The sequence below is a fragment of the Galeopterus variegatus genome, unplaced genomic scaffold (assembly GCF_000696425.1).
Source record: "Galeopterus variegatus unplaced genomic scaffold, G_variegatus-3.0.2 Scaffold3393, whole genome shotgun sequence".
In the NCBI taxonomy this organism is placed as follows: Eukaryota; Metazoa; Chordata; class Mammalia; order Dermoptera; family Cynocephalidae; genus Galeopterus; species Galeopterus variegatus.
Window position 1 is genome coordinate 27,742 of NW_007729504.1, and position 18,251 is coordinate 45,992.

At 40.0% G+C, this 18,251-nt stretch overlaps 1 protein-coding gene across 1 annotated transcript in view; it reads right to left on the reverse strand.

Annotated features, from left to right (window-relative positions):
* FAM81A (family with sequence similarity 81, member A) overlaps nt 1-17,313 on the reverse strand; it is a 40,936-nt gene extending 23,623 nt beyond the window's left edge. Inside the window, exons 1-3 of the mRNA XM_008584868.1 lie at nt 17,226-17,313; nt 15,790-16,063; nt 3,334-3,452 (exon numbers count right to left, since the gene is read on the reverse strand). Coding sequence (XP_008583090.1) covers nt 3,334-3,452; nt 15,790-16,063; nt 17,226-17,245 — 413 coding nt within the window. The 5' untranslated portion in view covers nt 17,246-17,313. The remainder of the gene's footprint in view (nt 1-3,333; nt 3,453-15,789; nt 16,064-17,225) is intronic.
* Nucleotides 17,314-18,251: the final 938 nt, after the last annotated feature.

Consider the following 18,251-nt stretch of genomic DNA (forward strand, 5'->3'; position numbering starts at 1 on the left):
TGAAGTTGTTACAACAAGCAAACGGAAAGGACATTCTTGGGGGGGAGGGGAGAGAGGGAGGAGGGCGGGAGGTGTCGGTGAAGGGCCATAATAATCATATACATTGTATATTGACAAAATAAAAATTAAAAAAAAAAAAGAAGAAGAACAGGGAGCAAGCGTTGGTGAGGAAGTAGAGAAATAGAAACCCTCATACACTGTTGGTGGCAATGTGAATAGCACAGCCACTTTGGAAAACAGTCTAGCTCTTCTGCTCCTAAAGGTTAAACATACAGTTAACATATTACTCAACAATTCCATTCTAGGTACACATCCAAGAGAAATTAAAACATGGCCACACAAAAACTTGTACACGAATGTTCACAGCAGCACTAATTTTAAGAGCCAAAAAGTGGAAGCAACCCAAATGTCCAATTGAGGAACGGATAAACAGAATGTGGTATACAAAAGAATATTATTCAGCCATAAAAAGGAATTAAATACTGACCTATGCTACAGCACAGATGAACCCTGAAAACATACTAAGGGTAAGACCACATATGGAATGGTTCCATTCACATAAAATGTCCAGAAGAAGCAAATCCATAAGAGACCAAAAGTAGGTGGTGGTTCCAATGGACTGGGGAACAGGGGAGGTTGGGGGGAAATGGGGAGCAACTGCTAATGGGTGTTTCTTTTTGGATGATAAAAATGCCCTGAAATCTATTGCAGCAATAGTTACACAACTCTGTGAATATCGTAAAAACCACTGAACTGCATACTTTGAATAGCTGACTTATTTGGTATGTGAGTTATATCTCACTAAAGATGTCAAGAGAGAGAGAGAGAGAGAGAGAGAGAGAGAGAGAGAGAGAGAAAGGAGGCCACATGCATCTCTGTTGGGCCCATTAATGAAGGGCTCCCAGTATTATCCTACTGCGATTCCCAATATGCACCGAGGCAGGAACTTACACATCTACCTAGCACACAGATATTTTTCCCCTAAGGCTCTGTCGTCATGCAAACGGACCTCACAGAGGAAAGTGGAAGTGGCCACTGAGCCTTGGAAAAGTGGAGAAGACAAGCCAGATAATGGACCAAATGTTCCAGTAGCACACAGATATTTTTCCCCTAAGGCTCTGTCGTCATGCAAACGGACCTCACAGAGGAAAGTGAAAGTGGCCACTGAGCCTTGGAAAAGTGGAGAAGACAAGCCAGATAATGGACCAAATGTTCCAGTAGGAACAGGAAAGCTAATGTATTTGAGCTCTGCTTCAGGGAGAAGTAGGAAGGAAACCTCTGACCAAATCTTGTTTAGGGGAGCTCTGCTTAGTGGGGCAAAGGTGTCTCTCACCTCTGTGGAGAACCTGCCTTCGCCCTTCTGAGCTGGATCTACAGGGAAAAAAATCAGGGTCTGTTTCCTATTAATTACATCACCAATGGAACCATAAAAACTATAAAACTAAATATGAAATAATACAGCAATTTTAATTTAACAATATCACTTAAAAAGTTCATACACCTTCAATACAATTACATAATGAATGCAAGAAAGCCAAAATTTTGTCAAAAAAAATTTTATTTCACATGAGTTCATCTTAACAATGTCCCAGCATTCCAGGAGAAAGACAAATATAGCCACAAAACAAAGCAAAAATACCTAGTGCTCATAATACGTTTTTGATAGCTTTAGAATAAAAACATTTGTTAGAGGGAAACAATACGTTAGGTAGAGAAGTTGATAAGAAACTGAAGAGGAATATGAGACTCCTGAAAGTATTTCAAAATAATTTCTCTACTTTCTGTTAGAACCAGTGTCATAAGGACAATTTCACTACTGTTGAAATAGCCGCCATTTGCTGCACGCTCACTCCATCCCAAGCACTGCATTAAGCCCCTTACACATTTTGCCTCAGGTGGTCTTCATCTGCACCTAAAGTGACTGCAAAGGTCCTCAAGCTTCTCCTGAAATCCCTACTCTGCCCTAGAGCTCTCAAGCTCTCAAGTTTTTCTACTTCCTTGCTGTTCTGAGAGCTATCACAGAGCTGGGGTTGCTTTTAAGCCAAAGTCTACAAATAAGGATTCAAGGTTTTCCATTCCTATTACAGTGATTTTTCTAGATCATTCATTCATTCAAACAAACATTTGTTGAGTATCCACTGTTTTCCACAGACTGTCCAGGCATTTGCCTACAGAAATAAAAGATATGGAACCCCAGCCCAAGACAGTGAAGATGGCAGAGTGAGAAGACAACAGAGAGACTCAAGAAAGAAGAAAGTACGAGGGGGGTGTCAGGGAAGACTTCCTGAGGAGGTGACATAGGAGCTGAGCTTTAAAGACTGACAAGAAGTTAGAAAAGGAGGAGAGGCATGCTAGGTGCAGAACAGCAGGTGCAAAGGCACAGCGATAGGAGAACGTGGCTATTCAGGGACTAACAAACAGCTGATTGCTGCTGAAAGGTACAGGGCAAGGGGAGAGAGAGGTGAGGAGGTCTGAGGGTGTCCGACCCCGAGGGTCATACTAGGGAGACTGGAGTTCATCCTGATGAGCACAGAAAACCACAGAAGGAGTGTGATCAACCAGTCCTCCATTCAATCCATGCAGCCCTCTGCTGGTACGTAGATCTTTACCCAGCAGACTCAAACATACATGCCCAGCATCCAAGGCCCTCCGTGTGTTGTCTGCACAGATACACCCTAACACTAACCCTCTGTGCTTCAAAGAGGCCTTGGACCCTGTGGGTCCCTGTTCTTTCTTCCACCTCCACTCCCCGCAGACCACCTCCTTGTTATCTCAGGCTGATCCCAATTGCCTATTTGCCTGCAGTTCCAGTGCTGGCACACGTTCCTGTGCTTGGCTCTTAACAGCAGCAGAGGGCAGAAGAGGCCCACAAATACTTTGTACAATTTTGTCCCAGCCAGATAAAAATAATCCTAGACACTGTCCTGGTACAGTGCTTCTCAAACATAAGCATGCCATAAATCCAGGGATCTTGTTAAAACACAGATTCTAATTCAGCACTTGTGGGGTGGCCCTGAGATTGCACGTTTCTAACAAGGTTGATGCCCACACTGCTGGTCCACAGAGTACACTGAGCAGAGAGAGCAGCACTTTTCATACTATGTGAGCTGAAAGAGCTGTTTTTAAAACTTTCACTCACAGAAACACAAGAAATCATGGCATGCTCACAAACAGGTTTAACTTCTACTGCTAGATTTTATGGGCAAGGCAGGGAGGGGATGCACTAAAATGCAAGAAATTTGCTTCTGAGCTTCATGAATATATTCTCTGCTAAAACAGAGTTTATGAAAAACAGTTTGTGATGAGCAGAGTCCCCAGCATTTGAAGACCTACCTTGCCACTCTTCCTCGAAGATCTCCCAAACCAGAGAGCTGACGCATCTCCAGGGTCTTTAAGGCAGAATTAGTTCCGTAGCTAATGTTGTCCCTGGCACGGATTTGCTCCTGGAGTACCTGGACAAAACAGAAAACCACTAACAGAGTCATTTGAGAATTTACATGCTGCCACAAAAGATCTCCAGGGTCTTTAAGGCAGAATTAGTTCCGTAGCTAATGTTGTCCCTGGCACGGATTTGTTCCTGGAGTACCTGGACAAAACAGAAAACCACTAACAGAGTCATTTGAGAATTTACATGCTGCCACAAAATCATCCTATACTTTTAGCAAAAATAAGAATGTTTAACTCATTTTTTCATAAGAGGCTCCTTTTCAACAGTCACCTGAATACACAGATACAGAGAACAGGAGGTTTAGAAAGACAGAGAAAAACCTTATAAACTACTCTTGGACCAAGTCCCTTAGTTTACCAATAAAAACTAAGTTCCTTTATTTTTATTATTTCTTCCTTAACAATAAAGACATTTTCTTTTTAAAACAGTACTTGCTATGTCCATAGGTTGGGTGTGAAGTGGGTTTTTTTGTTTTTACTGTTTTAATTTCAGTGTTGAATTCCTCTTTGATCTACAAATATCTAGATATCTAAAGATTACAGTTGGCCTCCATATCCATGGGTTCCACATCCATGGATTCAACCAACTGCAGATCAAAAATACGTGAAAAAATTTTAAAAAATAATAAAAATAGTACAAATACAAAAACAATACAGTATAGCAACTATTTGCTATAGCATTTACATAGTGCTTACATTGTATTAGGCATTATAAGTAATCTAGAGGTGATTTAGAGTATATGGTGGATGTGCATAGGTTATATGCAAGTAACACATGCCATTTTATATCACAGACTTGGGCATTCACGGATTTTGGTATCTACAGGAGGTCCCGGAACCAATGCCTCCCAAATACATCATACTGATGTACACAGTACTTAGAACTGTGTTTCTTCATTTCCAAGCAGTTACGTTCTTTTGGTCATTTTTATTATNATAAGTAATCTAGAGGTGATTTAGAGTATATGGTGGATGTGCATAGGTTATATGCAAGTAACACATGCCATTTTATATCACAGACTTGGGCATTCACGGATTTTGGTATCTACAGGAGGTCCCGGAACCAATGCCTCCCAAATACATCATACTGATGTACACAGTACTTAGAACTGTGTTTCTTCATTTCCAAGCAGTTACGTTCTTTTGGTCATTTTTATTATTTACTTTTAGTTGTATTAGCTTTTGATTAAAAAATACGATCTGTAAAATATCTAATTTTTTGAATGTGGTAAGATTTGCTTTGTGGCACCTAGTAGATTATTTTTTGTTTGTTTTTGGCAGCTGGCCAGTACAGGGACTGAACCTGGACCCTGGTGTTATCAGCGCCACACTCTAACCAACTGAGCTAAACATCCAGTCCTGATTTTTTTAAATGTTTCACAAACATGCAAAAATATATATTTTCTAGTCCCTGAATGAAAGGTTCAACATTGTCTATTACATTGAGTTTGCTGATTCCATTATTCATCTTCTCTAGATCTTATTTATTTTTGACTACTCGATCCTACAGCTGCGAAAGAGGAATTATGAATTCTCCCACTGTAGAATGTTTCCATCAAGTTCTCTTCGTACCTTTAATACTTATTACTCTGTGTACTTAGCTGCCATTTTATTTGATACATATAGATCTATGATAAAAGTGTTTATTACCATTACATGTAACCTTCTTTACCCTATTTAGTGCTTTCAACATTAAATTTGACCTTTCCTGATACTAATGCTGCTACTGTACTTACTAATATTGCTACTCTTGTAACCTTCTTTACCCTATTTAGTGCTTTCAACATTAAATTTGACCTTTCCTGATACTAATACTGCTACTGTACTTACTAATATTGCTACTCTATTTTATAAACTTACTAATATTGCTACTCTATAATAAAGCAAACTCTTGCTTGGTCTAATTGTACACCAGGCACTGTTCCAGTACTTCAGGCACGTTAGCTCATTCAATCCTCACAACGCCCTATGTAGGAGGTACTATGATTACCCACATTTCACAGATGGTGCGATCTCTAAGAGGTTGTCACTTGCCCTGGGCCACCTGGTCCATGAGTGGCAGAGCTGGGGTCTGGACCCAGCAGGTCTGGCTCCATAGAGTGTGCCTCCACACGTGACACTCACCTGCCTCGCTTATCCGCGCATTCCGAAATCTTTTCATCACACTTCATGCTTATAATTCATGTTGCTTTCTCTTGTTTGCTTCCTCCTTTTCCTTGTTTCAACTGGTTTAGTCAGGTTGCCATTTGTTCCCTTTTCTCCCCTTGTTAACTAGAGAATGCTCCCGGACACCGTCCTTCAATGAACAGTCAACTCCCTTCCCAGTGTGCACACCATATGCACGTCAACTCCGAGCTCTGTCCTTGCAAAACTCACCCAGTGTGAGACATCCAGCACACCTTCATGCCTACCCCTTCGCCCCTCAACCCCACGTGACTTACTTGGAACCGTTTTACTTTTCTCGCCTCTTGCCCTTCCCCCACCCTGAGGCTTTGCTAAAATATCTCCATACTTCTAGTTGGGCTATAATTAGAATTTTGCTTGCTGAATGTCTCTTGTATTTCACTATCTTTTTCCTTTTCAGCACTTCTGTTACATAGTCCTAGGTATTTACCAATATCTATTTATGTTTCATTATATAGGTCTTTTTTTAAGGATCACTGATCACCTTTGTGTCTTTTCATTTTCTCCTGTCTAAGGGACTCTGTTTAGATGCACAGTATTTTGGTTAGAATCCTTCCCCTAGCATTTTCCTCACATCAGACATGTGGAGGAAAGACTCTCTGAATCCCTGACGTGTCAATAATCATCCTTCCCTCACCCTGAAGGGTGGGTGATAAATTAACAGGATATAGAATTCTCGAGTTAAAATGAACTTCTAGGCTGTTAGGAAGTCGGAATCTTCTTCCTCTATAAGTACATTGGCTCCTTATGCCTAGAAGTTTATAAGATTTTTCTTCATCTTTAGACTTCAGAAATTTTATCAGAATTTATCTCATTGTTGGCCTTTTTTTTTTTTTTTAATTCAATCCTACCTGGAACTCAGTGAACTTTTCAATCTACAGTCTCAGATTTTTCTTCAGCTCAGGTAAAACTTCTTCTTCTATGGGACTAACACTTCTTCTCCATCTGTTTCTTTTCCTCCCTCTGGGACTCCTATTATTCACATGCCAGGGGTCCTGGGTCTGTTCACCAAGGCTTTTATCATTTCCTACATGGTTTCTCTCTCTTTGCATTTGGAACTGATGTTTCAGGGATTTCTTCTACTTTGTCTTATGGGCATCTAATAGCCTCTCATTTATCTATGATTTTTAAAAAGCTAAGTTCAAGGAAGAAATTTTATGTCACACTTGGATCTCCTTCAATGCACAAATTATTTTTCATTCAAGATCCACCTGCTTCCTATTTCATTTGCACCTGCTCTGAGGGCTGTGCTTATTCTTCCTCCCTCTGGCTGCTGGGCCCCCTTAGGTGTGATGTGACTTTTCTTTCTCTGCTCATTGATGTGCCTTAAGTAGGTGTACACTCCTGAGTATAGTGGAAAGAGCCTGTGGGCTGGACAGGCAGCCAGTGAGTGCCCAGGGACAGTCTCCAGGTGAGACACCTGGAGGAAGCCTTTCTGCATCCTGCCCTCCTCAGCTTCCCCAGCCAGAGGCAGTGGGGACACAGCCCACCTCTATAGGCAGGCAGGAGACTGGCTCAGTCACATGGCGCAAGGCAGTAAGACTGGCCCCTCCTCCATGAACTCTCAACCACTGGGCCCAGATCCTCTCTCCATGGCTCTCCCAGGCCTTCCTGCCCACCTATCCAGCTGTTCAGGAAGGAGGCACTGGGATTGGGAAGAGAGTGGAAGCAGAAACACTAAACCATCACCTTCGCCTCACCTCCTGTACCAATTTAGAGGTTTCTTGAGCATACATTCCTGGGTATCTACTGTTTCTATTTATTGCCAGAAATCTGATGTTTTCTGATATACTGACAATTTGCAGTCCCATTTGAAAATGAACAGAAAAGTCCAGATATAGACAATATAATTATGCTTATAGAAATTGTTTTTGTGCTCCCCTTTCTCAACTATTTTTTCCTTATTTTTTTAAGTATAACATACATACAGAAAAGTACACTTATGTACATTTTTTAGGATTTTCAAACTTCCTAGTAAAAAGTAGAAATTAGAAATGTGAGTATTCTGTGTTTTCCTATTGGAAACCTGGTTGAAGCCTCTATAGATGGAGTGACAGTAAGAGAAATATTTCACTGAAAGGAACTTGGAATTGCCAGACCTCTCTGTTATTTCCTATAGTTTCCAGCTTTTTCTGAATGAGCCTGCTTTACGAAGAGGATTGCAAACTAGTTACAATCACCTGTGAATGACAAAACGTTAGTCATCTGAACAGATTCTTGCAGGAAAACTTCGGGTCTGACTAATGTGTTTCTGTTATTCTCCCACAGATGAAAAGGAGCTGGCGAGCTCTCCTCCCTTTCTCTCTTAATAGGAAGTAACACCTATTAGTTATAGTTAATGGACAGCAACACTTATTCTTTTTATATGTAATGTTTCGAACCTTTGTTTATAAAATGGCATAAGACCAGAGGTTCTCAGTTATCTTTGGGGTGCTTGTTATATAATGCAAATTCCTGAGCACCATGCCCAGAAAATCAAAGCTAGGGAATGGGCCTGGGAATGTGGAGGTTCATGGTCCATAGACCACTCCTGGAGTAACACTGCCTTAGACCCTATAGAGATGACAAAGGCTATAACCAATCTTACTTCATTTGAGTTGTTTCTTAATCACTAAGCAAAGAAAATGGAAAGCAATTCACAAAAGAGGAGCTAAAAATAAGCACTTTTTTTTTAAAGATTCAACCTTTCCAGTAAGCAAAGAAACAGGAAATAAAAATCACACCATTGAAGTGAACCACTCTGGTGTGGGATGTTGACAGCGGGGGAGGCCACGCATGTGTGGGAGCAGGGCCTGTATGGCAGCTCTCTGTACTTTCCGCTTGATCTTGCTGTGAACCTAAAACTGCTCTGAAAAATAAAGTCTATTCTTTAAAAAATAAAAAATCAGACCATTTTCAAGTACTTTGAATTTATAGTACTAAAAAGTATATTAGTAATCAAAAAGGCACAGTTGGCCCTTCCTGATACAACTTTCTGGAGAGTGATGCAGCCAAATATATTCACAGTGTTCCTAACCTTTGACCCAGTAACTCTAGCTCTTGGAATTAATCTTAAAGGAAATAATAAGAAAAAGAAACGATAAAAATGTATGCACAAAGATGTCTTCACAGTGTGATATACATACCAAGTATTTTACAAGGTACATTTTTATTCAAACACTAACGTTCATGGAGGGCTTTTAAAAACAATTTAATATTAAACAAAAAGAAAGGACATAATATACATATACGACATGATTCCAGCTGTGTATTAAGATGCATATAAAATACTAGAATGTTAATGTTTTGTTTATCTCTAGGGTGGAATTATGGTTAATTTCTCTTTTTTGTATTTCCCACAATGGGTATATATTACTTTTATAGCTTTTTTTGTTTTTGTTTTAATGCTTAGAATAAGAAAATTTAAATTTGGGAATTAGAGGTGCTTTGAATAACACAGAAAAGAATTATATCTGAGCTTAAGACAGTATTCACATTACTGAAAAGTTACATGAAAACAGAAAGGATTAGAGAGCTTACTATTTAAAGAAGTTCTAGAAGGAAGCCTTAGAAAAACAATCCCTCTGTAAAGGCAGTAATGTTCTCTAATTTGTCATTTTGGAACAATATGTCATCATGATACATTTGCTAAAAAAAAGAATATCACCAAAGCTCCATTATTGTCAATTCAATTAAAGAAACTGTTTTTTGCATGCCTACTATGTGCTCAGCACCAGTCATTCAGGGAGCTCAGTTGCAGCAGGAAAGACTACAGGGTGGTAAGTGCATGGCCCAAGTCCATACAATAAACATGTCTCACACAGGCAGAAAGAAGAGGCCAGCCACCTTGAAACAGGGGCATCCCGGGTCTTCATTTATTCTTTCTCAGATATGGCTTATCTTTAAAGAACCTCCCTTTCAAATACAGCATAAAATAGGGACCCCTGTGTGAGCTTCAATGTGCCATGTAATGCTGTTTATGCTAAAGGTGATGACACCCCACGCCATGGGACTTCCAAGGCACCCAGACAGGCCAGGGTTGTTGAGGAAGGACCAGGAAAGAAACAGCTCTCCATGTTTCTTCTTCTGCAACTCTTCCTAGATTAGTAAGGATTTGGAAATGAAAGTGTAACTCCAATATCACCTAGAGAAAGGCCCGACTGTACTAGGGCAGGGCCTTATAAAGTAGTATGTCCCTACAAGGCTTTTTACCTCCACACTCAGACTTACAATTCCCCAGAGTTCTAGACTCGTATATCAAATTGCCTTCTTGGCATTTCCACCTGGATATTCAACGGGCCCGTAAAACTTGCCAAGTCCACAACAGAAGTCTCTACCTCCAACACACAGGAAGTCCTGCCAGCTCTACCTCCAAAATAGATCCAGAATCCACCCACTTCTCTACATCTCCCCTGTGACTCCCCTAAACCAAGCTGCCATCAACTCTCCCCAGAACTTCTGGGGTAGACCCCAACCCATCTCTCTGCTTCCGTTCTTGCTCCCTGAAAATCCCTTCTCCATTCCAAGTAATCTTTTTCAAAACATAAATTAATCTGTGAGTTCCACAATGGCAAGGGGTTTTATCTGTTTTATTCACTAATGTGTCTGCAGCACCAAGAGTATGAGTGAATTATTTAAATTCCTTGGCTTAAAACTAAATAATGGAATAATGACCTCCCATTTCCAAACCCCAAACTTCTTATCACAGCCTTTGAGGCATGCAAGCTGGCCCTCTCCCTTGGCTCATGATGCTCTGGCCCATTGGTCCTCTTTCTGCTCCTCAAAAACACCAGGCTTCTTCCTGCTTGTGGCCTTGGAACCTGCACTACCCTCTCCCTGGAATGGTCTCCCTATGTCTCCTCTTCTCACACCACCACCCTGGCTTGGCTGGCCCCTTCTGTCCTTCCAGTCTCAGTACACATGTTACCTTCCCCCCTTATCATCCTTTCTCAAATAGGCCCACAATCACTCTCCATCACTTTATCTGTCAGTGCACTTGATGTAGCCAAACATTACCTTGGTTACTGATGGAGTTTGGGTATGTTGTCCCCTCCAAAACTCATGTGGAAATTTGATCCCCAATGTGGCAGTGTTGGAAACTGATTGAGTCATGGGGGAGGATCCTTCATGAATGGATTAATGGTCTCCCTGGGGGAGAGGGGAGTAAAGAGTGAGTTCTCGCTCAATTAGTTCTCGCGAGAGTTCACTGCTTAAAAAGACCCTGGCACCTTCTCTCTCTCTCTTGCTTCCTCTCGCCATGTGATTTGCTTGTACCCGCCAGCAGTCTGCCACTTTTTTGCCATGAGTAGAAACAGCCTGAGGCCCATGCCAGATGCAACTGTCCCAGAATCGTAAGCCAAATAAACCTCTTTTCTTTATAAATTACCCAGTCTCAGGTAGTCCTGTTATAGCAACACAAAACGGACTAAAACAGTTACTTAGCATTTGCTGCCTGTACACCCCACTAGAATGTAGAATAGGGCTAAGAGCAGGGGCCTTGTATGCCTGGGTCACTACTGTAGCCCCAGTGCCTCTAACAATGCCTGGCTCTCAATGGGTAACTGAGTAATTTATCAAGTAATTTAGCTCCATGTCCTAGGATCTGGTGTTCCAAGTTGAGGGCTCAGAGATTATCTCTAGTCAGTGCCTAGGGTGATCAGGTTCCCGAAGATGAATTCAGACAAGCTAAAATGTACTGGAAACACAGTGGACAGCAGAATACCAATTTATTATTTTACATTGAAAAACTTGTCTGTCAAAAGAACTGAATGTATATTCAAATTCCATTCAATTCACTGTCTTCTCCCCATACAGTCAAGTCACCTGACAAGCCAAATCTAATGGGCAGAGTTAAAACAAAATGAATTTGGATGATAATCACCAAAATCTCTTTGCTGATATACCTGTTCCAATGGGACCAGTGCAATTAGCTGTAGGCTGAAATTCCTTTTTTGGGCAAAATACATAAAGCCCAAAAGCCAAAACTTTCTTCTCATTGGCAGTGCTGGATGCACATTTAACTAAGGCCTTGGCTGTCAGTCCAACATATTTCAAAATTGTTGTCTACACCTTTGCTTTGACATGTTAATAAAGCCCAATGCTGCACTCAGCACTTGAATTCAAAAAACTCGAGTAGTCCATTTGCCAATTATTAAATTAGTCATCTATGTATAATCTCCTCAATTAGATGAGTGCTTGATCCAGTTTTTCGCAATCCAACTAGGTCAAAGCAAATACCCCAAGCCAGTGTGACATTATTTATTAAATTAGTCATCTATGTATAATCTCCTCAATTAGATGAGTGCTTGATCCAGTTTTTCACAATCCAACTAGGTCAAAGCAAATACCCCAAGCCAGTGTGACATTAAGAAGTCCAAGCACTTGGAAACCAGCAGCGGGTCAGATTCTGACCAGCCAGGTGGCAGACCTCACTGCCTGTTCCCCAAAGGCTAGGGACACAGTTAAAGCCCTAAGGGGGTCTGGGAGCTCAGAGTATTTTTCCAAGCCACCGAACTGGCATGGAAGTAAAAGCTTACCACCAATAAAAGGGCCATAGACTGCTTACCAGGTCTTGGCTCCCAGGGATTGATAACAGCTTAAACCAAAGACAGTATGGATAATCCAGACATGTATAATTCATTGTTGACTACATTACCTCTTTTAAATTTATAATGATGATAACAATTTGTGGAAAGTTTCTGAGGAATAAATAATTGATCACATACTCCATATCACAAGGCAACCTACTAATGGAGACCATGAGTGGGGATGTATTAAAATAATAAATTTTTCCATTCATCATTTATCTTACCTGTTGTGCATGTACACCCACACAAAAGTCATCTGTTTTGACATTGGACAATAATTATAGGGTTATGGAAGGGCCAAGGACCCTGGAGCCTTTGATTATGAAACATTTATTGAGCTCCTACTATGTGCTAGACACTGAGGTAGATGCTAAAAATAGAAAAATTAGGACTCAGTTCTAGCTCTTGAGGATCACATAAGCTAGTGGTTTGACAATATATTTTACTTTCTTCCTATGTATAACTGTATTCAGAGCCACATGATAGAAATTCATAAAGACTGACCTAGGCAAATTTACCAAGATATAGTATTAATATATCTTAATTTGACTAGCTGTATCAGGAACCTGGAGTGAGCTTTACATCTCGAGAATGGCTTCAGCTTTAGTTTTGTAATATAAAATCACTTGCAGGGAAATTCTTACAAAATACCCAGTAAATTTTACTTAGTGAACTGAAAAACAAGTATGAACCAGTAGCAAAAATAATAAAAATCCAAGAAATTTATAGAAGAAATTCATTACGAATCTACAACAAAAAATATACCTTTCAAATCACTGAAATACAATTTGAATATCTTCATACCACTTTGCCTTAAATATTCAAATATCACCTTTTGCATAATACCCACCCTCCCAATTTTTACATTACTTATAAATAAAGACTTCCTTTAAGTATTTTTAAAATTTTACTGGACACCATTGTTATGGACTGAATGTTTGTGTCCCCCTAAAATTCATATGTTGAAAGCTTAACCCCCAATGTGATGGTGGTATTAGGAGATGAGGCCTTTGTGAAGTGATTAGGTTATAAGGACAGAGCTCTCATGAGTTGAATTAGTGCCCTTATAAGAAAGACACAAGAGCTGCTTCTGCTCTCTATTCTGCTGTGTGAGGATACAAGAAGATAGCCATCTATAAACCAAAAAGCACTGCCTCACCAGACATAGCATCTACCAGCACTTTAATCTTGGATTTCCCAGTCTCTAGAATTATGAGAAATACATTTCTGTTGTTTAAACCACCCAGTCTATGTTAATTTGTCATAGCAGCCCAAACTAAGACCATGATTTCATTTTAATGAAGTTTGGCAACAATGTAGCAATTTTGATATCTCATCAAGCATCCTAATTTTGGTTATGTTTGGGTAGACATGCTTAGATTCATAATATATATAAATCCATATAATTAGTGTTTCATATTGGAGTCTTAAATTTCTAAACTTCCTTGCTGTTGCTTTATCATAACATATAGTTATTACCAGTTATAAAAAAAGTAAACACCAAAATACCCAAATTAAATTTTTTGCCAAAATTAGATTTTACTAAGTTTTCCCTTTCTACAATAGAAATCATCTTTTCATTTGCAAAATTGTACACTCCAAAAATATATGTAAATGAAAAAGAGTGCTGTCTGGTTCAAGCAAGAATAATCATTACATAAAATGTGTTTCAGATGTTGGAAAAACAGCAAAATGAAATTACTTTAAAACTTATTGCATTGTAAATTGTTCAAACATTATCTTAAAACAACATGTTTGGAGACATAATTAGCAAAAGCCTAAAATGATTAATGACTTTGGATTCCCAGATATGTTTGCTAATAATGCTAATTGTGGAAGCAGTTTGAGTGAACTCCCATCAAAGAATGATGGGGCAGGGGAGAACTCAGTGACGACTAACACGAGAATTACCTAGTTTCACGAACAAGTTCTTCCTGAGGAGGTAGAAATACTCAGAAAGCAATGAATGGCTGAACAGCACGGCCTGTCACATTTGAGAGTTGGATACATAAGATCAGCGTTCTAGAAGAGCTTCCAAGAGGCAAAGTAGAAAAGGGAAAGGCACACATTTTGTACTAACCACCTGGATTTAGTCTCAGCATTGCCACTAACTGGCCTTGAGACCTAAGGCCATTTCACTGAGACTATCTGAAAAGGATGCACTTTGCATAGATGCCCTTAGGGTCTCTTCTAGTCCTTTTTGCTACCAGCAAATCTACACCTAACTTCACACTGAATTGGGCATTTATTCACTTAATAATCATTTGCTATGGTTTGAATGATGGTGACCCCTCCAAAATTCACGTTGAAACTTAATCCTCACTGTAGTGGCGTTAATCACCTCCTTTTGGGAGGTGATTAAGTCATGAGGGCTCTGCCCTAATGAATGGAGTAGGGCCCTTATCAAAAGGGCTTGCAGGAATAGGTTTGCTCTCTTCCACTCTTCTGCCATGCGAGGACACGGTGCTCCTCCTTTTTGCCCTTCTGCCTTCCACCATGTAAGGATGCAGCAAGAAGGCCCTCACCAGACACCAAATGGTTCCCAGCTTCAAGAACTATGAGAAAAAATTTTCTGTTCTTCATAAATTACCAGTGTCAGGTATTTTGTATAGCAGCACAAATGGACTATGACAGCATTCATAGTATTTTGCTCCAAACATTGTGCTGGAAAGATGAGTAAAACAAGGTTCCTGTCTTTGTGAAAAGCTCACAATCTACTGGGAGAAACAGACTTGTAAAGAAACAATGTCAGCCCTATTCAGTAAATGCTATGGTAACAGTGGAATGTGCTAGGTCTTCAGGATTCCTTGAGAGGAAGGAAATTGGGGGCAAGGGAGGAACTTCAAGGAGGGCTCTCTAGAGTGAAGGAACTATTAACAGCATTGAGGGCTAAGCCGACGTTGGAAATGTTTTGTAAATGGTTCTGATCATTGGATTAGTACATAGTAGCTACCAAAGGGAAAATTATTCCCTGGATCCCACCATTGCAGCTAAAGCACTACCAGTCTGAGAAGCAATTCAAATACCTAAATTGTTTGAGTAATAAACTGTATTACACATAGTCATTATGACCTAGAAACGGTTCATCTGAAGCAGCAAAGGCTGACCTAGTAATTGATTTAATAGCTATCTTCAAAATATGAAGGATTTTTACAGTGGAACTTTTTGACTAGTTCTCAGTCTCCATTGAGAGTAAAACAAAACAAAGTGATCTAATAATCAGCAAGGTAAATTTAGATTAAACATAAAAACACTGACAGTAACTGCTATCAAATACCAGAATAAATTTAATTAGGATATTTGTGCAAGCTGTTTCCTTGGAGATCATTAAGAATAGACAAGATAGACAGGGTTGATCTAAATGCATGACTGCCTAGGGGGTGGGAAGTAGACCTAGTGACGTCCCTGATGTGGGGCGATGCTGTGGAAACGCAAGCTGTTTCCTTGGAGATCATTAAGAATAGACAAGATAGACAGGGTTGATCTAAATGCACGACTGCCTAGGGGGTGGGAAGTAGACCTAGTGACGTCCCTGATGTGGGGCGATGCTGTGGAAACGGGTCATTGTCCACCTGACTCTCACACGCCTTACCTCAATGTCCCGGTTAAGTTGCTTCACTATGGCAGTTATGTTTCTGATGTGCTCCTCCAAGAAAAGCCTGGCCAAGCGGTCACCTCCCCCCTTGTTTTGCATTTTCTGCAAACTGTTGACAATGTCGTCTTTAATGCGGAAAGCATGCTCCACGAGGGCAGCAGTCGTTTTCTCATGGCAGAGGATCCTGTCTTCCAGCTGCTCCACTAGGCTCACGGAGGAGTAGGGTGCCATGGTCAGGGACTGGCTGTGGCGGGGCATGGTTCTAACTCGCCTGCGGAGGGGAACCACATCATGAGGGTGGTTAATTGGGAAAAAAGACATTTTAAAGACAGATTCAAGACTTCCCAGAGGAGTAAATACAAATTTTCTATCCCTACAAGCTAAATGGAGTTTGGAGCAGGGTTTCTGCCCCAAAGAGTGTTCATGAGCCAGGCAAGATCTTTAGATGAGTGTGCCCACAGACTTGAGTGGGCTGGTAGCCAGCTCCATGACCTCCAAGAGCAAGAGGCTGGCAGGACAGGGCACACTGAGATGTCTCCCCCATCTAAGCTGGGTGATCAAGACCAAGCTTACTAACAAAGTCTCCTCCTCCTCCTTCCCCGCGAAGCGTGATTACAAACTCAAATGCCCACAAGGCATTTACGAAACATTTATGTCACCAGGCAGGTGACATAAACAAGTGAAACACACCACCTACGTCTCCCCCATCTAAGCTGGGTGATCAAGACCAAGCTTACTAACAAAGTCTCCTCCTCCTCCCTCCCCCCGAAGCGTGGTTACAAACTCAAATGCCCACAAGGCATTTACGAAACATTTATGTCACCAGGCAGGTGACATAAACAAGTGAAACACACCACCTATGATGCACTAGGGAGTGGTGGGGACTTTGGAGAGCTAGAAAAGGGCATTCCACAGCTAAAGGGAGCCACAGTTCTGCTCCACCCATGTGTGACCATGAGAATGCCGGTTGCTTTTTCCAGATTATCTGATATTTCAAGAAAAGCCAGGAAATCCAGATATGTACATGAAATCAACTGATTTTGAAATGTTGACAACTCATTTAAAAAGTACTTAAGATCATGCAGGCCAAGCAATGTACTTCCATGAGCCAATTTTGTGCTATGAACGCCTGATTTGCAACTTCTGATTTAAGAGGGTTAACAGGGACATTAGCCTCAAGCCTCCAGAGCTACATTTTACTGTCAACAGAAAGTTCAACCCTATTGTAGGGTTACTATGGAATCTCCTCTTCAGGGTCACTGAGTGGTCCACAGCATCCTACAAACTAGAAGCTACAATGGGGTACACAATAGTACTTCTCTTGCCCGTGAACAAAACAATTCTTGAATAATGTAACAGCCTGAGCCTTCATTTAAAATGACCATCACACCCACTAGAAGCCCTCATGGGATTGGTAGAAAGGAAAAGTATACCTTAGATGCATATTTTCCATATATTATACCTTTCTTCAGTGACAAGAGAAGGAAATACAGAGCTCCTTTGGGCCATTTTCTTTTTAATAATTCACATCTGTTGAAAAAATAAGCACTAAATTACTTTTAACAGCTTATATCTAGAACTTAAACAACCTCAAAGGCTTATTATTAGGTTACTAAGTGGATCATAAATTATGCTGATACACTGATCAGTTGTATTATTAAATGCCTTATATCTTATATAAGAAATAAATAGCAAATGTTTCCAAATAAGGAGAAAAGAAACACACAAAAGTAAAATGCTTCTGAAATTAACACTGCTAAGACTTGCTAGACAGATCAAAAAGGACTGTTAAATGGAGTTTCCTGAAATTTCCTCAGTTCAAATCTGCATCTCAAGCTTTACTCTTCTGTAGAAATTTGCAGAAAACTACCTTAGTAAATTTACTCTTCTATAACTTAGTAAATTTCATGACAATGAAGGGCATCAATTTCTAAATTAATCTTCAATAAAACAATGCATGATTGGTGTGATCTGATTTGGGGAACCTATCTGCTAAGAGAAAAAGAATGATATTCATTAAAACTTTATTATAAGATATGATCATTTATATTACATCTTGCATATAAGGAACATTTGATCATCACAACTCATTAGAAATCTGAACAAAACTTGAGGGCTTTTAAAAATATTTCATTAGTTAAGTTTCTCAATACTGCTGTTAATTGCCTTAAAACAATGAATGCCTAGTAACTGTGGTCTGATTTAATAATTATTTCTCATTTAGATGCTGGATTCAGAAAGCATTTCTGATTGAAACCATTGTTTTGGCACCATCTCTTCAGTGTTTTATTTTTAGAGTTTCAAAATGTGAACATTTCACTTTCTTAGACAAATAATTTCAAATTTAAACAAATTACATGTAAGAAAAAAAGTAATTCATGTCAAACAAGCTATGATGCCCAAGGAGTTTTAAGTGTCAATGATAAGAATTTCTCCCATTTAGACTAAATTAAATTAGG